This window comes from Netta rufina (genome assembly GCF_964035555.1).
Source record: "Netta rufina genome assembly, chromosome: 11".
NCBI lineage: Eukaryota > Metazoa > Chordata > Aves > Anseriformes > Anatidae > Netta > Netta rufina.
Genome location: NC_140134.1, coordinates 10,455,855 through 10,478,451, shown reverse-complemented (window position 1 = coordinate 10,478,451; position 22,597 = coordinate 10,455,855). Strand labels below are relative to the sequence as shown.

Genomic DNA, 22,597 nt, shown 5'->3' with positions numbered 1-22,597 from the left:
GGATACACAGTACTCAGGATATACAAGCTTAAATGCAATTAAATATTTGAAAGTCTCACGTGTTTTTGTCAGTGTTTTATTTTTAAAAACAGGTGAATCCACTTTTTATACATCATTGCACTTCAACAAATACACAGAACACAAGTTCATGCATCTACAGTTACGCACATCATGAGAACCCTGTTAGGTCTATTTCTACAATCTTTAAATCATGAGAAATTACAGTGTCAAACTAAAGATTAGAACTAGTTGCATAGAATATCACCATGCTGTAACATTTTATCATTTAAACAAAAAAGAAAATTATAAAAGTTTGCCTGAATTGAATGTACAAGAATATGTTGAACACATCAGTGCAAAAGGATTTGAGAATTTACATGAGTTAACAAAAAAAATCACTTAAAAAGCAATCATATATATATATTTATAAACTGAAGTTTTGTTTTTGTTTCAACTGCATTTCTCCACCATCACCACCTTGTCGAACCGTTCCAGCTTTTGAAGTCTGATTATAGGACACCCAAGTCTTTCTATATAGGTTAAGCCCTTAAGATAATTTCAATTTATATTACTTCTCTAAGTACCAGAACAGCATAATTCTCTCATCTTTCAGACATACAGTAAGGAATGAACATCAGCAGCTTAAAAATGAAACACAATTACTGTATTTTGGTTTTCCCCTCCCCCAAATATAAATATATACTGTATATATTTTTAAGTTTTGCTGTACTTTACAAAAAGTATCACTAGATGGCAGCAGTGCGCTTTAGAGCTTTGCCAATTTAACAGCTACAGTAAGTAAAAAAATGGTGCATGCGTGATCCGACTTACTACTTCTAATGTTTAAATATATTAAGGAAAAGAAAAGCAACATTCACAGCACATCAAGCCCAAAATAGTTTACACCTTCTACACTGAAGCAGTATTAAAATTTATCTGGCTAGGTCATCCTTACAGGAGAGGCTAAATAAGGCATGCTTTAGACAGTCATACTGTTGCTCACTTGAAAAGGAAAAAAATCAGACAGAACTGGAGTTCTAGAACCAAGAGTTCCAACCCTTAAATTTAGCAGGTCATATTGCCATCAGTCTCTCAGAAACTTAAAGCTCTAAAAAAGAAATGAGAAAAGGTGCTAGTCAATGCCTGACAGCATTTTCAACATCACGTGCCACAACAGTACTTAAACAAAGCGCTTAACATCCAATTTGGTCTTAAATGGAGGCACAGGCTTCCCAACCGAGCTTAGCTTCCAGGCTTTAAGATGAAATGAGGGCTCTTTTTATTAGTGATAGTAGCAGTTACGTAGAGTTTGAGCGCTACGAATCGTTAAACTACCTACACGTTTTATGAAAAAATTCTTTTGATAACCCCCAGTGCTCTTCAAAGCGTGACAGAAAGCCTAGTGCCATACTCTGAGCAGCTGGTAGCTTTAACACACGGAATGAGTTCGGTTTACATACGCAAACCGTGGGAGAAAAAGGAGGGCTTTAGTCTGACCGTTTCTGAGATGTGTGCAAGTCATACTTACATGATAAGCATTTTTAATTTGTGTTTCTCTGGCGTAAGTTTTTATCTTTATGATTGTTTGTAGAATTGGTTTTCCTGGGGAAAGAAAAAAAACACATTAAATTACAAGCGTAGGAAAATTTTCTTTGTACATCCCAAGTTAAATAGGATGAAGGAAGAATGACACGCTAACTACTTTGAAAATATTTGTTTGTCAAGCAAGAATCTGACAGATTTCAATTTTCATTACTTCACTGCCATCAAACAACAAACCAAGCAGGTACCATTCCCAAGCATCAGTGGCCCAAGCCCCTTTATTTGGGAGCAGGGGCTTTTTTGTGCCTCTCCTGCAATAGACTTTTTACTCCCTTGGCCAAAAAAGCCAGAGATTAACTCAGAGGCTTCAAAGAGTGAGGATTTTGCCTGCTTTTACTTTGCTATACAACACAGGGCATGCTGATCTTCATTAGAGCTTTCATGTCACAGCTAGTAATGGCACACGTAACAGCACTGCCAACTCCCGTAAGCCCCCAGAGTGATCTCAGCAATATTTTTTTTTTCTTACGGTGCACTTACATTGGCCCAGCTGATTCATCATCTGCAGCAAGAATTCAGGTGCAATCCAGGGAAGACAAGGGAAGGAAAGAAAAGAGAGTCAGTCTTTGTACCGCCGCCAGCCCAACTGCAAACAGCAAACCAATCTATCTACAGCATTAAAGGCCATTCCACTTGGTAGTGCAAAGATTCATGGAGTTATTTTCTGGATTCAAGTTTTAATGGCAGGTATGTTGCTTCAATGGTTTTAGTTAACACTTTGAATGCTTGTCATGAAGAACTGCAACTGTAGCGGACAGATTGTTGCAATATGGTCAGGCTCATCTTGTCCCCAAGTTCCAGTGGTTCAATCTTATAAAAATAGATGAGAAGACAAACCAACATCTCAGTTGTAAAATCCTGCTGTTTGTTTTCTTGGATTGATTTTTAAGCCATCCTTCAACTGTGGGTGGGTAATTATTGGTACATACACAACAGGGTGTACACGCCATATGCTCATCTTCTACCACGGACGACACAGCCTTTTCATTTCCCATTTCTCTCAAGATCTAATTATCAGAGACCGGGTTAGGAGGAGGCTGAAGGTTCAATACTTGATTCAAGTACCCAAGCATAGACCTGGGATAGCTGCAGGCTTTGTGTGCGCGTCCGATAGAGCACAGGACTCAAAGTACCAGGAAAAATTCTGGTGTCACAACACCTCCAGACACAACAGACTTCAGCTACGGAAGACTGACAGCATTGTTCTGCCTGCGTTTCCTGGCAAGAAAAAACATTCTCTTTGAAGAATTGGAAAAAATTGCCAACGAGTAATGTTTCATATGGGTTCTTTCATGGCCAATTGAATACTTTTTGAATTAAAAAAGCCCTTGTTTTTCCCCCAAGCTGCAGTACAGAAGATGGAAGTGCATTTAAGCAGCAGTACAAAAATCAATCCAGAAAGTTACATTAATGCTCCCATAGAGGTATTTTGGGGGGACCAATTCATGACCTGCTGTTTTGAGCACTCCACAGTTGCTGCTCCCCCTTGTGAGGGAGGGATTTTTCACTGAAGCCTTCAAGAAACTCTCAGCAGGATTCCACAAGGGGGCTTGGTGCACATGAAGCAGTTATGGAAATTACAGTCTGAACAGTGTGGGCATCCGCATGAGCACACGCTAGGAGTAATGTCTGTCAAACGGGACATTACTCCACCTGTACCTTCAAGGCAACGGAGAGGCAAAGCCACCGCTAGCACAGACAGTGACCGGAACAAAAAAATATTTCAAAAAAATAAAGAACTAACCACAAACCGAGAGCTTTACAGCCAAAAATAACATACTAGCGACACACCAGTGTCCACAGAAGTCCATTACCAGCAACAGTACACTATCGGACAAGATACAGAGAGAACTAGGACTAGTAAGGACAACCAGACATCAATGTGCTGTTGTATATACAGTGGAGATATACAGAGACACATCAGGTACTGAAACACAAAGCACAGTAGAGTAAATCTAGAGCCTCCCTCCACGATAATCTTTTGACTCACAAAAGATTGCAAAGCAGGCTAGGCTACGTACTCTGCGCACTCGGTGGGAAGAGCCTGGGACAGACAGCAAGCCCTGCGCCCCCCCAGCCCAAGCCAGTAGCGTTACCGACGCCGTTCGGCGTTACCACTCGGTTATCTCAGCTTTCTACAAGCATCAGACAGCTTTGAGAGTTTGTTTTGCTGAACTTCAGAAATAGCAAACTGCACCATTAAGATACAAGCTCTCTCTCTCGCTACCAAATAACCATTGTTCCTTCCTCCTCAGTTAAAATATTTAGATGTGTATTTCAGACAGGGAGTTTAGTGTGTTAAAAGAAAAAAAGCTTCACGTTTATAAAGGCTGCCAGCAAAAGTTTCCCTGCCAAAGATCCAACAAAAATGCCTATTAGGATACTTGTGATTGTGCATAAGGCCTAAGACCAGTGGATCACCACCACTCGCCCCTTCCCCTTCTATAACCTAAACGGTGATAAAATGCGACCGAGGAAAATTTCTCTATGCGTTACTACCCCGGTCAGACTTTTCTCTGCTGAAAAAGCATCCCCAGTACAGTACAGACAAAGACCGAAACCTGAGCGAAATCAGGGGGCAACAGAACAACAGAAAAAATAAGTACAAAATTAGATTAAATAAAGATTAAAAACAGCAAACTGAAATCCAAATTAGTCGTGAACGTGAATGAAGAAGTTTTAAGAAAAAGTGTTAACATTATGACTTGTGCATTGTATAGACTGAAGCGGAGATTAAACAAACTCCAAAGCATGCAGATCTCTCACTTACCACCGTTTTTTAAGGGTATGATGCAATTGAAGGGGGGAAAAAAAAGAAGTCATAGTAACCGACAAATATCAATATAACTCAAAACCTTTATGCCAGAAGACCTGCTCTAGTAACTGATTTCTATCGCAACAGTATTTAAAATGCATGGCCACAGAGAACCAGCCTCTGAGTATGCTGCTTCATTCCATTCCGCACCTGCGGGGCTCCTGAAACGCTGCCAGGTGAAGCTGTAATTTCATAATTGACCGACCTAAACCCCCTCATTTTCCAGGAGTTGGCTTTTTAATTCGGAGGGGCCTGCGGACTCCAGCAGATCGTTGTTTATATCATGCACGATTAAGGCAGGTATAGTGATTATCTGCTTAGTGTTGCCCTGAAATTGCAGATTTCTGAACTGGAAGTTTAGAATCCCTCCTGTCTTTAGTGCATTGCACACCAAGCGTGATCTTCTTAGGCAAAATTTCTGGACGTTAAAACTCTGGGGGAAATGACAAATATGTTTGCTGTGGCTTCAACTTGCATTAAGTGTCTGGGAACAGAACTCATGCTACAGCAGGCTGAGAAGGGGGCTGCGTTTTGTGGAGGGCTCCCCTTTTACAAGGCTGCTTACCCTGGCAGATGGCAGCACTCAGGCCTGCCTTGCACACCTGTAGTGAACAGAAACATCATTACAGAGCACACCCAAGCAGAACACCCATGTGCAATTTCTGTCCAAATGCTTAAAAGGAAAAGCCAGCATCTGTGGCTGCTCCGGTCTGGTGTTACAGAGCGACCACTGCAGCTTGCAAAGCAGTCTGCTGCAACTGCTGCGGACTTCTGACATTTACACTAGCTTCAGGTTGTGCTTTCTGGGAAGAGAAAATTCAGCAGTGGTTTGCAAACTTCTGAGAAGGACCTTAGTAAGAATTCAGATGTTTGCCCAAGTTTAAAAAAAAACAAAACAACACACACTCAAATTCTTCGGTGAACTCATGGAAGGTGCAGGAGGCTCCCCAGCGAGCACCCTGTGCTTTCTGCCACACGGCTGTTTGCAGGGACATGGGCGTTACAACCCGCACTGACAATTTAGGTTGCACAAAGATTTGGAGGCAGCATTTACCAGCACAGCACACAGGGTTTGCAGTAACGCTCTTCTGTTTCGCTTCATTAATAACAGAGGGGGGGAGCGGTGAGTGGAGACGCTCACCTTGCTCCGCAAAACCCACCGGTAAGGTCAAAGCAGTTGCTCTGAAATGGAATGAAGGCATAAGGCAATGACGACTCTCTGGCCAAGATTACTTACATCAGCCTCAAGGAGTTCTGACCCTCTAATAGCATCTAACAAATTAGTACAAAGGCCCACAGAAGCCAGGCTATTCCATTACCGCTCTGACACAACGATGCTTGCTTTTAGGTATAGTTTATAGCTACACAATCTCACAGCGTGCCTGTCTGACAGTTTTCTCCCCATTGTGAATTTTAAGCGTGGGAGAGAAAGGTGTGGGTAATAGGAAAAAACAAAAATTAACTTGTTACAAGGTAAACCGTTTAAGTGAAAACATTTTGTTCTTTAAATTACTTACAGTAATAGCAGGAACAGGGAAGTCAAGAAAAAAAATGAGTATTAGAAAGAATGTAGGGATATGGATGGAGCTGCTGCACAGCCGGAGCAGAAATACATTTATGGAGAGGCTTTGTATTAAGCTGACAAATGAGAGGGCAAGAATGAAAAAGCACGTATCATAACCCAGTCACCTCATGGCTTTGAGCTAAGGAGTATGCACAGGATGGATTTTGAAGTAAAAACTGTTTACATTCCTAAGAGGGAATGTAGCCAAGGAGTTTTTACTTTCTACTTACCCCGGAACACACCCTTTAAAACAGCATCTGTGCTAATTTGATCCAACAACAGGAGAAAGCACTTTCTTTAGGAATCTTTGATAGACTATATAAAGGTCACAATGACTGATCACTATGTCTATCAAAAATGAACATCTTAAGCTATACCACAGAGGAAGAAAAAGCTATTTGCTCCCTTTTACTGTCAAGGGAAGTCCAAGCAACTTGCGTTCTGAGCAAAATGCATCAGCAGTACCCCGCTGGAACGGTTTCTGACCGTGCATGCAGTGAAGTGCCAGCATCCATGGCCTCGACATGCCATGTTCATGCAGCTTTCATCACCAAAAGCCATGGGAAGCTGCACGTTATTCACCCACTCTGGTTTCACGACACCTAGCTGCTGTCTGGAAACGGAATGCGACCGGCTCGCTTTACCACGTGTAAAGTGAGCCACAACTCTCAGTTTGTGGTGCAGAAATTCAAGCGCGGCCTGCCCTCCCTTCCTCCTTTCCGCACATAATTTGAGAGTGAGGGGGCTCGCAGGCTGATGGTGATACTCGCTGCAGCCCCCTCTCCCCCCAGCAGGGCCAGAAAGCCCCTAATCCGCAGGCACGAGGAGCAAGATCCCGCCCCAGGCGCGCACTAATGCCATCCCCACACCATTGCTGGTGGGAATGCAGATTGCACGGGGGCAGACGTTCCTTCTCCTGCTATGCAGCAGCAGGACAAAATAAAAAATAAACACCTGAATTATGTGAAGGAGGAAATATCAGCGAAGGAGCTACCGAGCAGCCCTGTTCTGTGGCAGAAGAAGCAACTAAACCAAACACAAAAAGCAAGGTCCATGCAAAAAACTGCAGTCAGGAAATGCTAAAGTTAAAGGATCGCCCTCACTCCTCTGGCTGGCAGTGCTTCTAGCGGGCGGTAACACTTTGTGCAGCCAGCAAACACACTGGGAAAGTCTTTTGCAACACAGAGCCCTTCCCACCCAGCTCTGACACTTAAGTGGCCTTGTTCTGCAGTGTTACTGAACAGTAAACCAAGAACTGCTCCGAATTCAAGCAGGTATCTTCGCTACCCATCTGAGAGAAGCGGTAGCTGGCACGCTACGACAGGTAATTTTTAGCCTGTGGGACATGGAGATGAGAGAGGGAAAGGGAATTAATTCAACTGATTTTATTTTGGCTGGCCAGGTAGAGTTCCCAAGAGCTCTGGAAAGCATCCCAGACGTCTTCCAGGACAGAGATAGTGTTTCTCTCCAGTCACATCCCCCACTAGCAAGTGGGGGCTCCTGTTCAGCATCAGCCATTGAAAGTCTTTGGGGGCACTTCTTTGTACCAAAAAGGTACCTACCTCGAGCCAACCCATCAGAGGATTCTAAGGGAGAAAAAAGGCCAGCTGGATACAGGAGACATCCCCCTTCCTTCCCTTCAGGTGGGGAACTCCAACACCCTACGGGTCAGAGCTCGCACCCCAACATTTAGGCTGTTTATGGCAGCAGACACCTTATCAGCAGGAGCGGACAGCCTGCAGGAGGACGTGCCAAGCCGAATGATAACGATCCATTAGGCAGCAGCCCAAAGGAACACGCAAAATGGCCATCCATCCTCAAACACAGCTTTTTTTTTTTTTTTTTTTGTCTGCTTCTGCCTGCTACTGCAGATCAAAGGAGATCTGATGGGTCCAGAGTTATGCTGCTGCCATGGGGAGTGGGGTGATGGTGGGGAGCTATTAAAAAATCTCGGAGTAGGGACAAATTTGGAGTAGTCCAAGGACAAAATGCACATCCCAGCGAGAAGGGGCAGCAGGGAGGATACTCTGCTACCAGTTTTTGCCCCTGTAAGCGAGGAGGAGGCACTAACAGCACAGCCTCGCACAAGGGCTGGTGGAACCACAAACGTTGTCCTGAAGGTTTAAGGCATCAAAACCAACAGTAAGAAAATTCGGGAGACTGGCTGACTGTAAAGAAACCACAGCAGATGCCAAATAATATTTATATTAAGTAATATGATGCTTAGACTCACAGCTAATTAATGTTCTGATAGGCAACTGCTTAAGTTGCTGGCTCAACTGTGGGCTCGCTGGTGTTACCTGCCGCATCTCACTGCAGCACAGAGGCAGATGCACGACTTTGGAAACACCGAGTTTCAATCCCAGATAAACACACCACTGTGATCAAACGTTAACTTTGGCATTTCATAACAACATATTTAAAATAACAATGGAATTAAGAATAATATATAATAATAAATAATTAAGAAAACGCTCAAGTGTGGAAATCAGCAGCCTATCAAGGATTTCTCACGTATGCATTTGTAAAACGCCCCGGCTTTAAGGGTGTTTCCCACCACAGTACCACGGAAAGCTCCAAATGCAGTTAAAGAAAGCACAAGAGTCTCCAAGGAAATACAGGACTCAAGTCAGCCTTTAGATGCCGATTGCATCTCTTCATCTAGCAAACCTAATACGTCATTATTGACTGCAATATTCAGTATTGGATTTTGTCCTCCAAGAAAGTGGGCAGAGAAAACACGGTTCAGAGTTTCATCACTCTCCAGGACTCGAGCTTAGCTGCCTTTAAAAGAATAGCAAACTGAGCAAGCAAAGTCAGTAACCTCAGTTACTTGGCTCATCATCTTGGACACCTACACCAGAGATGATGAGCCTGGAATTCCTCAGGCATCTGAAGAGCAGCCAGACCAGCCAGGAAAACTTCAGCCTTTGAAACAAGCCTGTAACGAACACCGATGCACGCTTCACCTCTGGTGTGTGCTCAATTGTGCTAACACGCTTGTCGCGTTGCAATCTGGTCAAGTCCAAGCCAATTTCTACTGGATTAAATCCAGTTTATGCTGCTTGCGATAACTATTTCCATATCTGATTACAATTGCTGATGCCTCGTTTCAGTCCTTGTGAAACTTCACCAAGAGAAAGCTTGGGAAATGCAGGGAACTACCAACAGCCACCAAAAGAAAAGAAAAGAGGTGAGATTCCCCCTGGCCAAAATGGTACAGCAATATGTGAGAAGCACGAGAAAACGTTCAATTATTCTTTCACATACATCTGAAGTTTTCTGGGCTGGTTGAGAGCCACTTACAGAACAAACTGCCGGCAGTACAAACCCCTTCAGCAACCGTGAAGCTGTTAGTTGGCGGAGGTACATGCACAACACAGTATCAAGTTTGGTGGATATACACCTAGGAACGGTCCCAACGCATGCTCTGTAAGCAGTTAGTAATCGCTACCGAGGTGGTTAAGATCAAAAGCTAGTTTCCTCTAGGTATGCACTATTTAAGAAAGTTTCGATCTGCTGTGGAAGTGATCCAAGCCTCTGCCAAGCTACTGAAATTGATTACCTATTTTGTAAGATTTCTTCTTCCACTCGCTAAAACCCAGCTCGGGAGCAGTGAAGTTATTTTCGCCCCAGCTCGACAAGCAGATTGCTGTTTCAGCACCTACGTTTCCATCCCGAAGGCAAACATCTTGCTGCGCTGTTACTGATCCCTTGTGCAACTCAACGGCGAGTCAGTGCTGCACAAGCTACAACACAGCTGCTTTTGGGAGGTACCTACTGTGCTCGCAGGCTCGTCCAACCCAGGAAAGCCCCCGTGATTCAGTGCTTCCCCACACTGACTCAGCGTTTTGCCCTCCATGTACTCCCCAGCACCTGCTCCATTATCTGGACACGTCATGCTCCTACAGCAGGCAAGATGGCATTACCAGCTGTTTCTCACAGGGATTCCTTGAGTAAGTTTTCTTGACAAACACAGTAATAAGCAACTAGGTGTCACACGAGTGTCAGGTCTGTTTGTCAATGTTTTTCTTTCAAATACTCATTTTAGCTTCAAAATGCCCCTTCCCCCATTTTTAAAAGAGGGAGATATGCAGAAGTTCAAAGATAAAACAATTAAGCTGTTTGGTACACAACAAAGCTGTAATTAATCAGTGCTACCATCAAAGCTAATAGCCTAATCTTTAGAAAATACAACTCAGTGGACAGGAGTTTGCAGAGCATTCCTTAAATACATCACTAATTCAGTTACACACCAAAATAAGAGCCCTACCTCCCACCTCCCCTCCCACCCTCCCTGAAAACATGATATTTTTGAAGCATATCTGTGGTCCCAATCCCTCTAAGTGCAGTGTTTTCTTCCAAAACCTGCCCAGTGTCCAATCCAGGCACCATCAGGGATTAAAGGGTTTCCAGCTCTCTCCCTGTGCTGCGCTATGTTCCGTGGGCTGGCATGGAAGATTTCAGGGCTACTACAGTAGGAAAGAGACGGGGGCACAAGGCCCACCTCGTGCAACAAAACACATTCCAAATATTGCAAAAATTGCCCTCCCATCCCACAGTCCAAGATCCAGGGGAAATGCAGTGTTAGGACTTTGCACAGCACTCAGACCTTCTCGGCTTACTGGGGTTTTTAAGATTTGGAGAGTGAACAGATGAGAAGGCAAACAGCTCAGAGCTGAACGAGCTGCGCTGATGATCCTTCCTGCCACAAAGACCCCTTCTGTTTTCCTTCCATAAGTTTGCTTTGCCTTTTTATGTTTTCCTCCTCTTACAAGCGGCTTTGAGCACACTTACCGTCTGGGACTTCATCCGGCCGCTTCCTTTTCTCATAAACAACTATGATGACAACGAGGATAACAATTTCTGCCAAGATCCCCAAAAAGGGCCAGAGGGGAGCCAAGTGGCTGCGGACACGGAGGATGGTTGTGACGGACATGGAGCCGATCTGGTTGGTTGCGTTGCACTGGTACTCGCCAGGATCCTCGTTGATCTGTAGGTTCGTGATGCTGAGCTCGGTGTAGTTGTCTTTATTTGAAATAAAGAATCTGCCGGAAGAGTTGTTGATGTCCTGATGAAAGAAGAAAGGTGGAAGAGGAGAAGAGAGAGAGCTTAATAAGTCCTGGCACCGAGGCTTTTCCTTTTTATTTCTATGTCACGGCAAGTAGAAAAGATTTGATGGATTCTCAAAAAGCTGTTGGTTCTTTAACACAACAGAGCCCACTGCCAGTGTTCACTTTATATCCCTCCCTGAAGTGAATTGTTTCAAAACAAAAAAAAGAAAACAAACCATGTCAGCTTGACTGACAAGCTGCATTCTCCTGCTGTAACAGTAGCAGCCATGAAATGCCAGCGGTTGGGATGTACGTGTCTGCTGCAGTGTTCTCAGCCTCGTGCCTTACGAGAAACCATTACAACCCATTCCCATCTACACGACAAGATGAAACAAACTGATCTAACCAGACAAGAGAACTAGAGAGTGTTTTCCCAAGAAGGGGACAAAATCATTTCTACGTAGAGAAAAAAAAAAAAAAAAAGCAGCACAGGTTTTAAGATTATTCTACGCTGCATTAGGTAGCATTGTCTAATTATTTAAGATACAGTAGACTTGTTAACATCTTGTCTTTGTAACATTTTTAAAACAAACACGCACTGTTCTTGGACTACCAAGTCTGTGAATATTTACAGAACCTAGAATTTAAGGCCCCACATTCTTTCCACATTTTGGAAAAAGATTTCTGGAATTACTTATTTTAAGAATCATAGGGGGCAAAACTGACAGAACAAAATACAATGGTTTGACCTTCCTGAGAGCTAATCTTGGATGAATTTATCAACTTCACCAGAAAGAAAGCCTGTGGGGAAGTTGACAGAGCAACACACAGGACTCTGATGACTCACAGCACTGGCTAAGCTGCCCATACATCACTGTCCCATGAAAAATTAAGCTCACCCTCAACAGTGAGCAAACAACCCACGCTATTACTTGCTGAATATTTGTTCTTCGTCTATCAATCAAGTTACTGCTTCTCTGGCAGATGTAAAAATAGGCAGGCTGAAGGATTTAGCAACTTTCAGCTTCTCTTCTACTCTTCCAATTGCTGATCAAATTTTTAGCTCAACAGTTGGGTTGCCACATGGAAAAAATATGGGCACTTAAATGCTAATAGATATCACTGCCAAGTCCTCCTATTGAGTCTTGTGAGCTCAACCAGTAAAACCAAAAAACAATTTAAGAAATTTACAACTGAATGCATTTTTAAAGTACATTTCATAACGCGTGTTCTGCAGTTTGTAGCAGATACCCTCAACATTCCATCTTTCGGGACAACTCCTAACTTTGTCCAGCAGCAAAGTAAAAAGCAACTGTTTGCTCAGCAACACTACAGGCGTGCAACAGTTTTGTACTTGCTGCTGCTAAAAAAATCTCAGCTTTGCTCAGCCGCATCTCAGACTTATGGAACCACATTTTGAGACGTTACAAGGCACCCTAAAGAGCACACCCCTAGAACTAAGGTGGTCGTTTCCTGCCTTAGTGGGAGTTTTGGGATATTTATACATTCCCGTTACCCCAGTTCCTTACCTCGAATACTCCATTGACCTTCTTGCGCCACACCCATTCAGGATGTGGGTAGCCCACAGACTTGCAGTACATGAGTGCCTCCTGCCCCTCGTTTTTATTTTCACTTCGCTTGTGGCCAGTGATGTCAGGGATAGCTACAAAGGAAAACAGGAACTGCGTTTACAAGCTGCTCGGTGGAGAGGCAGTTATTTTAAGCTTTAAGAATCTGCACAGCAAATAAGTGACAAGTTCCCTGGAAGCTATCACCTTTCCCACATTGAACCCAACTTAAAAAAGGAAAACTGATTCCCACCTCTCTCCAACCAACATCTCAGCTGAACATCTGCAAGCATATCACTCAGGCTTGGATCACCAGGCACACAGCGGGACAAGGGAGAAATCTCACCATTGGGCTTCAGTTATCTACCAAAAACCTACAGGACTGAGATGGCCCAGGTGCTCCCCAGGGCAGGAACAGGAGGAACATTTTCTGCACTGCTCAGAAGGTCCCTGTGGCTCTGTGGGTACCTTCAGCTTTGAAGCAGAGCTGCCAGGGACCTGGGTTACAACCCGCCCGTTGTGTCAGGGCTCCGTGCTGATCCTGTTCTTAACGCAAAGCTCCAAAAGCTGCATCAAGCCATTATTCCTTGTAGTGAGATTGTAGATTTGGTCTGTAAATGTACCGTGACCTGGAACACTTCACGCTTGTTAACACCTTACAGCGACACTACAGCTGGTATATGTAATGCAGCAAAAGTTAAAATCCCTCCAACAGAGAACTGCTTCATCCAGCATGTATGCAAACATATTTTTAAGGGGAGCTGTAGGTGAATTGGGCAGTCCTGAGCAAAACACAGAATAAATATCAGCACCCTAAATATCAGCAGAGGGTTTTAATTCTGAATTAATTTGTCTATAAATAATGGCACTGCTGTCCCCTTTGCATGTCACAGCAGCCTGTTGCAGCCTAATGCCTCACGAGAGATTACGCTGGATCAATGGACTGCCTGAGCTGAACCTTCACTTAAGCAGATGGCTTCGGTGCTGCAGTGACCACCTTTAAAGCCCATTCGCTTTCTAGCCTGCTAATTATGTCACACGTGGCCTGCTGTGTGATCGCTGGGTGCTGATCTGTTAATCCAGTCAAAGTCCAATCTGAGAGCTCCAGGAAAAGACCCCCAGGTGCTGCAATTCATCACAAGGGTCTACACAAGGGAAGTTCCCTTTGCTGCTAGCAAAACCTACAGGCAGGAGCAGGGAGGTTTCCTGGTGGCTCATCTGCCACTGCATGTCAGAAGACTGAGCAGAAATGAAATCTTGCTAAAGTCACAGCAAACTAACAAGTAAAATATCTCATGTGACTGACTGAGCAGCAGCACCTGAACCTGCTCTTCCCCCAAATTAAATCACAACTCCGGGAAAACATGTGACAAGTTTATGTGCTAAAGGCATTGCCGTATCTCAAACACAAGGGCATTTGAAATGGAGTTTTCCCATGTTTTAGTGCTGGAGGATTCTTTTAGGACAGGTGATTGATAACACTGTTAGAGGCTGCATTAAACGAAGCTTCTGAACCATGAGAAGTCTTGGCTGTACAAACAAGGTACAGCATTCCTCAGCATCCACGTGTTCACCTGAAAAGACACCATCAGGAGAGGCTGATGACCCCAGGCTTTTGTCAAAATGCCTCTGCAAATACAAATTCCAAAAATCTCACACCTGTTGGAAGTTGCTTACAGAAATCCAGACTAAGCACAGGACCTCTAGTGGAGCCCCTAAAGGAGGTTATGCTATTTTAAAATACTTTAAATACAGTGAGGAGCATGTCATCCTGTCCCCTCCCTGATTTTAAAGCATTTTCTCATCAAGGAAATCTCTTCAGGAAAGAAAAACCCCTTCTCCCTTGCAGGATGATACAATACTGAAGGAAATAATTGAGTATCCCCACAGGCAAATAACGTCTTTGCTAACAATCCTCAATATACGTGACCAAAGCAGCAAGAATGGATGAAGCTAGAGGAACGCTGTCTAGTTGCCAAATGATGCCAAACAGTTTTCAAGTCAAAGGTCTCCAAGCAGAAAATAAATCAGCTTCAGGCAGGGCGAGGTGTGCTGCATTACACCTTCAGGATACCAGTGTCAGTAGGCACCTTCCAAAACGCCATCCACAGCCTCAAAGAGGAGTGTTATTCTTACTCCAAAAGGTGGTGGTTCTTCATTAAGAAGCAAATTTCACTTTGTGATCCACCGAGAGGTGTCATCTCCTCCTTGCTAGGCACAAGAGGCTCTGTCGGGCAGGGGCTCAGTGAGCCCAGTGGGGTTTCTGCTTCCTCGAGGACGATACGCAGAGCTCACCTCCAAGCCCCTGACAGCGAAAGGCCTGCAAGCATGGAACATATGGGACAGACTTGGAGGCAAAGCGATGGTCCCGAAACTGGCACGTAAGGGCTGTCAAAAGCAATTGTGAAGCACTCCCCATTAAGGAAAGAAGAAATAGGATTCATCAGCTTACAGTGAAGCCCCACACAGCCTCCATCTGTCAGCACTGGGTTTTCACCAGCAGGAAGAGGCTGAAAGCAGAGCCTTGCAGGGACAGGGCGCAGCAAGTCTGTGCCGTGCAGCTGGCCCACTTTTTCTAGGAGAAAGAAAGGGGAAGCTTTCTAGGACATGATGACTTCTGCTGCAGGGTGACCTAGCGTTCTCCTACAGCCAGGAGATAATTATATTGAAGAAGAGGACATCTTTGCCAGGTTATCCCAATGAGAGCATTAAGTGACACGAGCACGCTCTGCCTGTTCCTTGCTGGGCACAGTTATGCAGCAGCCATTTCCAGCTCTCCGAGGGCTGGGACTATTTTTGTACACAGTCTGAGGGGAGCATTACAGGGAATATTAATATTTCAGGGCATCTGATGCTAGCCAGTTTCAAGCTATGGCTGAGACATTTCCAGTCCTTTTTCTATCAGAATGTTTGGCTAATTGCCTTCTGCTGTACAAGCTACATTTAAAATATCACCGCAGCTGACCTCAATCACAGATTTAGCAACAGAGAAACATTTTCCTGCAAAGCTTTTCTAGCCGAGGTTTTTCTTACACCATTCTGCTCCAGTGCCAGTAACATATAAAGCACAGAATGAAGCAGGTTTTGTTCCTTGGGATTTAGATTTCACCTCGGCTTTTACACAGCAGTGCTCAGCAAAACCCACATTGCTGCTCAGACACAGCTCGCTGCGGAGATGTGGACCCAATGCATTGTGTCAGGTCCCACAGTAGTGGAAGCAAGCTAATGCTCCTGATAAAAGCAAGGATTTTTATTCTTACTTCATGGAAGCAGGAAAAAACGTACTGAAAATCTAAAGACCTGTTCAAAACAGCAGACGAAAGAGCAAAAAGAGGCAGGGCTAGTTTAAGTTAATTGATAGTTAAAAGTATGTAACAAAATAAGTACAGGTTTAGTCATTCTTAACACGAGTAATCTTATAAGCATCACTCTTTCAGTAGATTTAATATGCATCACAATAGAAAGGGGTTTTGTGCCAAAGCACACATTGTGCCTCCAAACTGCGTGTACACCACAGGCACAAACTGCAGCTTTTGGGACGGGGATGCTTCAGCACAGCCTTGGCACAAGTGCTGTTTGGTTCCTCTGTTACAGGGCATGCAGTGCAATCCTCTTAATATAAAGGAGGGATTCAGTCCCTCATTTCCAAGTATTTAAGGTATTTTACTAGCATTACTAAAATGGAGGGGAGGGCTAATACGCCTGTCAGTTCCAAAACAATGCCCCAGTTAACAGAACCTGTCGAGTTTTCCTATTAAAAGACAAAATTAAAGTAAGGTGCTGAGGTGCAGAGGCACCTAAAAATATTCTTGCATGTAAAAACTATTCCGTCTTATGGGTGACCTAGTAGAAGGTCTCTGAAGTTTTATTTTTCTGCATTACAATTCTCATCCACATCTACCTTGATAGCCTGGGTGGAGAGCAAGGACACCAACGGCACTGCAGAGATGGAGAACGTGACGTGCATTGCCCTTTCAGTGTTCAGGACCACTATAAAATGCAGCTGTGCTGAGAGAATGCTGGATTCCTGAATTCACTGCTGGTACAGCATTGTGAAACTGCTGCAGAGGTTTCCTAAGAGCTTGGAGCCAAGGAACCAAGCTCCTCAAGGCTGCTGATACAGCCACCTGTTTTCCAGCACACTGCTTGGGCTGGAGCCAGAGTGAAAGCAGAAGAGCCACGTTCTGGGTGCGGGTATTGCCTGTGAAACCAGAGCCTGTGGCTCGGCTGCAGTTAGGGGGTACAAGAAGTGGTTGCAGAGCGGGTAAGTTGTATGCTCTCACAGAGGTGGTGGTCTGAGCACTTGCTATTGGGAAGTCGACTAATTGCAGGTGACTGAAGAGGAAGGTGCAGAAGAAACAAGGAATGAAGAGAGAAACCAGAAGATTCCCCTCGGCGTCATGATGCTAGAAAGGATGAGGAAATGAAAAGCTCTACCTAGTGCACGGGAAGGCGCATGGCAAGAAAGGAGCCTGGGATGGGAAGGTGAGGTAGGGAGAACAGACACCGTCCATCGGTCACACTGTGTCCATCATGACCTTTCCTGGGGCTTGCACAATTTCTGGGCACACAGAGGGAACTGGAAGCACGCTCCTCCCCAGCTGGTTCTTGCTGCTGCTGTTCTGCACCAGATGATGGTTTGTACAATACAAAAAGACAAACTTGTTTCAACCTCCTTCTCCCAAGATCTTGCTACCAGCAGAAAGAATGTAGAGAGAATTCTTCAGACAGCTGCATCTCTTTCCTTTTGATCTTCAAGCTTGCAGAGCTCTCAGCCAGCAGGTTCAGGAAGCCAGGGGGGAGAAGACCCCTGCTTCATGGAGGAATCCTTCCAAAATCAACACAGGCCTAAGGCTGTTGTTTCAGGTTTTCAGCAGCTCTCACACAATGCCCCAAAACAGCTCTGAGATAATTTGAGCAAGAAAGTTTCCATCAGATGCTTCACCCAAAAGCTGCCTGTACGAGGGAAGCCAGACTTGGTCCATTCCTGGGAACTCCCAATGGCTGACATTAAAACCCAGTATTTTAATTCAATTGCTTTTATGCAAGTGCTGCCCCAGTAATTTCTTTTCCAAGAACAGCTGCTGTAAATATGCAAGCACATCTAGCAGTTCTAACAGCAGTGCTCATGTTTCTGCATTTTTATCTTCCTACACAGCCCTTGTAGAGATTGGGGAAGAAAATAGGCAGCATTACATAAAAGGCAAATGGCACTGGTGTATCCTGGATTACATCTGCTGCAAGGCATTTGGTAGAGTTGTTCTCGAGTTGTCAGAAAGTAACTATTTTAGTCCACAAGCACTTTTATATTCAGGGCCATCTTTTCTCCATGCATCAGCAGTTAAAAAACTGCAATGCAATTACAATCAGCAATTAAATGAATACATTTGCGTACCACTGCTCGTCCACAAATACTCTGATGGGCCACATATGCAGGTAAGCGTTAAATTGCAGCTTCTGCATGGCCAAACAAGATTCATGCATCACTGATGCATTACACATGCCTCAATTAACGAGGTAACATCTCCACGCATCACGCTGTACCAAAATCAGTCTGATTTGAGCACTAAAACTGCTTTAGCAGCATGCGTAGAATATTTACACCAACCTGCAAGAATCACAGGGAATGCCTTCCTTTGCAAAACGGTAAAAAAAAAAGCCTGCATATTCTATGCAACTGGCGTGGATAGTATTCAGAGACATTTACATCCAAGAAAATATATGTGATGCCGTATAAGTTTAGCGGTATGGCTCTTCCAGGAGCAGTAACTTAAACACGCACTCTGATCAGAATGAATTTATGTATAGCGCTAGGACTGCAGGGAGACTGTACACAAAGTTCACTTGTGCTTTAAGTGCCGCCCCGATTTATTGCCACACAAATCTCTCTGCAACAGGGGTTGGACAGGAAAGCATGTTTTCAGTTTAAAACTATCCGCGTATTCCAGTTTCCAATGTGCTTTGCAGGACTTGGGAAGGTATCGCCACTTCAGACAATGCTGCTCTGTGCATGCAGACCTCAATACTGCTCTGTCGAGAAGGAATTCAGGCAGCCACTCCTGGGATGCTGCAAGGAGGAGCCAGAGAACAGGGTTACCCAGTCCTTGCGTTACGGCTGCAGAGCAAGCTGCAGGTGCGATGCCTCCAGGAGCAGCGTTCATTAACTTGCAAGTGATGATTGCTCATCTGTATCTATACATAAATTATCTGTGCAAAGCGGCTGGTAGGATGAATTATTATTCTCCCTCTGCCCTTTCTGCCAATAGTTCAATCAGATATATTGGCGTTTCTTCCTGCAGCTTGAGGTCTTCCCTCCCTGTACAAAGCTCCCTGCCAAGCTCGCCTGGTGCCCCCGCCTGCCACTGGGCAGCAGAGACGCCCTAAGCCAAATGTCTCTAAAAGGTCTTTTGACAGATTATACAAAGCTGGAAAAGGTCTTATTCAATCCATTATCAGAGCTATATTTCCTGTCTCTGGAAGCAATTTGTCACCCCTGAAAGCAGCCTAGAGAAGGCAGAAAGGACTAAAGATCTTAATTAAGATATTGAAAGATTCAGAAATGACGGTGTAAGAGCAGAATGCAAAAATTTCCCCAGAACTAAGGAAAAAACACAACTGTAAATTGAACACCCAGAAGACAACCTCACCAGAAGTACAACCGGAGTTTGGATTCCAGTTGATTGTGCTTAAATCAGTAGTTATTTTTAGAGCTGCCATCAGATTTCCAATCAATAGCAGCCCACTTCAGGTGCTGCACACCACTTCTCTAGGCCAACAGGAGCTTGGGGTGCTCCCACGTGAGCACGTATTTTACATTTCCTTTTTCTTTGCAGATGTAGCTTCTGTACCAGAGCTGGTTAAATGCTGGATATGTCTCGAAATATTATTATATGCACGATCATTAAAAAAAACTAAAAAACTCTTAAAATCAAGATGGGAAATCAGCAAGCTTTGTTTGGTGCATCACTGGATTGTGAAGGGAAATATTGACTTATGAATAAGCAAAGAAGCTGTTTGTATGGTTCAAAAGATTCTTTGCTCATGAGGAAAAATGATGTTCAGAATAATTTGTCATTTCTCACAGACTGCTGAACTCCTCTCACTTGCTTTGGATTCGGAAACCTGACCATGCAGCATTCAATGAGGCAACAGAAGTATCCAGGAAAAAGGTTTCAGCTTCTGCTGCAGATCTGTGGTGCCTAATTTAAACAGCAGTGATCGCAATATAGATGAGGACAGGCTGCATCACCAGCGCAGGGATGCTGAGAAATAGAGAAGCACCCTCCTTCCCACTCACTGCTGTTCCTACAGCAGCAGAGAAAGCTCTGTCTAAGCTGGGGATGTGATGAAGCTGGTAAGTAATGCTCATTTAGATTCCGAACTAATTTACAGTACACCATAAAACAAGCATATTAGTACAATCCCAGACACACATAGGCTGGCTGCAAGAATTTTTAATCAAGTTTTTGCTTGACCTCATCTGTCTTTGACTAACAAGGCTGCCATAATGCATCATACCGTAGAGCATTAGGGGAAAACTACTGCACAGCAGTGACTACATCCACATGCTGGCCAGTCATTTACACGGTTATTCAGCAAACAAATTGAACAACCATTTAACACTGGATAGAACACCAGTATCTCTATGCTACCTCTCTTTTTTATGTCTAAAACATTGAACAAAAAAGCATCAACTACAGTAAAGCTCGGTGCAAAGAGCATATTTGCTGCAGCACAAGATTTTTTTGGGCTACTTTCACATTCTGCAGATTCTAGCCACAATTTTCTGACATCTTTATGACCCTAGCAGTATCAATATGCACAAGACAGGGAAAAAAACAACACATGAAAGCAGAAAAACCCCAATCTGGTACAGGGCATCTGTCCAAACTGGCACCCAGGCTTTCCCAGCAGTTGGACTCGTCTCTGCAGACAAAAAACTACAAGTACACCACTTCCAAGCTGTCACGTGTGAGATGCTGGCTCTTCACTTTTCCCCATTCAGAAACAGGAATTCAAAATACATTCAATACATTCAGAAGACCTCATTTACTGTTAAACCGAAATGGGGAGGGAGCCCCAGTTGTCTTAGACATATTCTGCAGCAATCTTTTTATCCTGCTTGCGCAGGTGTGCTCATCGTAGCAGTGCAGACAAATATGCTAGAACGGTGTTTTAGTACCCTCTGTGAGGACCACAACTCCAATATTCACATTCCCATTTCTGTGATATCTTACCCTGGGGATTTTCTGTAAAACTTCCTCTGAAATTATAACTAAAGATTGGATAAGAGGCTTGATTTCATGAGGAAAGGCCTCCTGAGTTTGCCTTCTTGCACCGATACCGAGTGAGATAGCAGAGGCAGTGAAAACTTCACTTTCAGGGAGAGGAAACAAAACAAAACAAAAAGAGTACCTCTCACTTCTATAGTGGCGTTGGCTACAGGAGAGTTTGAAAACACAAACACGCACAAGTATTCCCCTGACTCTTCTGCTCTGGGCTTCAAAATCCTGCAGACAGGGAGAGAACAGATGAGCTGTGTTAGGTATTATGTTAGCATTCAAAAATGAGCAGGCTAGGAGGTTTTGGTGTTTTTTTTTTGTTTGTTTGTTTGTTTGTTGTTGGTTTTTTTTTTTTTTTTTTTTTTACTTTAATCCTTTAACAAATAATAGCTGTGAAATTCAGTTAATTCAAGGGGTTGTACAGATGCATCTACTTGAAACAAATGTTGTTTGCCGAGAAAAAGGGTGAGCTCTAGTCAGTACCAACTGAGCTGCAGAAGCTGCATTTAGTTTAAGAGCAAGGAAGGCCCCTCACAACTGTTAATTATGCACTCCAGCTTATATGGAAAATTAGGCAGCTAATAAATCACCTCTCTCTCTCAATGGGACATGATATGTACTACCTACGTGGAAAAGAATCATTGCACACCCAACTGGGATATGATAAATCAGAGATACAATCATGGCTAAATGCTGTCATCTCAAACTGTTGTCTTTTGTAACAGCAGATATGAGACTGCTCCATTAATAGCGTTCCCTGAGTCAGATGAGACATGGAAAATCTGCAAAAGCTGGTCAGCTCACGAAGGAAGGCACCACGCAGGAATCTGCTGCCATTTAGGAAATTAGGAAAGACTAACTCAATAAGAGCTAGCAGAGGGAAAAACAGATGCAAGCCAACCAGAAGAAAACTGGAGCTGCAAAAAACGCAAAGGAAAAAAATACTTTGGAGATGGTGCTAACTTCAAGTCCACCAGCTTTTGCTGTCCTTTGAAAAGCTTTGGGAAACAAATTACTTAAAAGCTCTAGGTATATGTTCTTCATATAGTTACCTACAAAAGATATCTTAGAGTAGGGAAACATGCTATGATGTGACACAGTTTACATCTCCATACAGCATAAACAGAGTATTGTACAGTATTCCCCATCGCTCCCCTACACTGAAAGGCTTTTTTTTTTTTTAAAACTTATTTTTAAGCACATTAAGTGGATAGCACACAGATGAACAGGAACCCTACAGAAGAGCATTGTAATAAAAGAATTTAATTGCACATGGAAACTGCTTAGACATGTGGAAAAAGCTGCTCGCTTTGACCGTGCACTTGGACCCAAGACTTCACTCTGTTTGCAGGGCTTACTTTCCAGTCACTGGTGAAAGCCTAAACTAAGTTATGAAGTTACTGTCTTTCTGAAACATGGGTGTTATCGTTAGATCTGAGTCAAAATTAAAGATTATCTCCATGACAAAGAACAATCATTGACCATTACCAAACATCAAAGCTGTACCTGGCTTTTAAACCGCAGCCAGGCGAAGCAGGAGCACGTTAACTCCGAACACCAGCGCCCGCTGACAAAGGGTGGAAACGTGTGCTCCTCGCCCAGCTGCACGGCACAAACCCCACCCAGGTATTTCCATTACTAAGCCATTGTAGAACTCCAGATATTTCCATTACTGAGCTGTTGTAAAACTCAGGAAGCATGGGGGAAGGCAC

General features: G+C 43.9%; 1 protein-coding gene across 2 annotated transcripts in view; it reads right to left on the bottom strand.

The window, feature by feature from the left end:
- Positions 1-60: 60 nt before the first annotated feature.
- NPTN (neuroplastin) overlaps positions 61-22,597 on the bottom strand; it is a 51,000-nt gene continuing 28,463 nt past the window's right edge. For both annotated transcript variants that reach the window (XM_084293430.1, XM_084293431.1), the window contains 6 exons: positions 21,019-21,113; positions 12,565-12,698; positions 10,779-11,052; positions 2,083-2,104; positions 1,529-1,602; positions 61-1,108 (listed from right to left, as the gene is read on the bottom strand). In XM_084293430.1, coding sequence (XP_084149556.1) covers positions 1,542-1,602; positions 2,083-2,104; positions 10,779-11,052; positions 12,565-12,698; positions 21,019-21,113 — 586 coding nt within the window. In that variant the 3' untranslated portion in view covers positions 61-1,108; positions 1,529-1,541. The remainder of the gene's footprint in view (positions 1,109-1,528; positions 1,603-2,082; positions 2,105-10,778; positions 11,053-12,564; positions 12,699-21,018; positions 21,114-22,597) is intronic.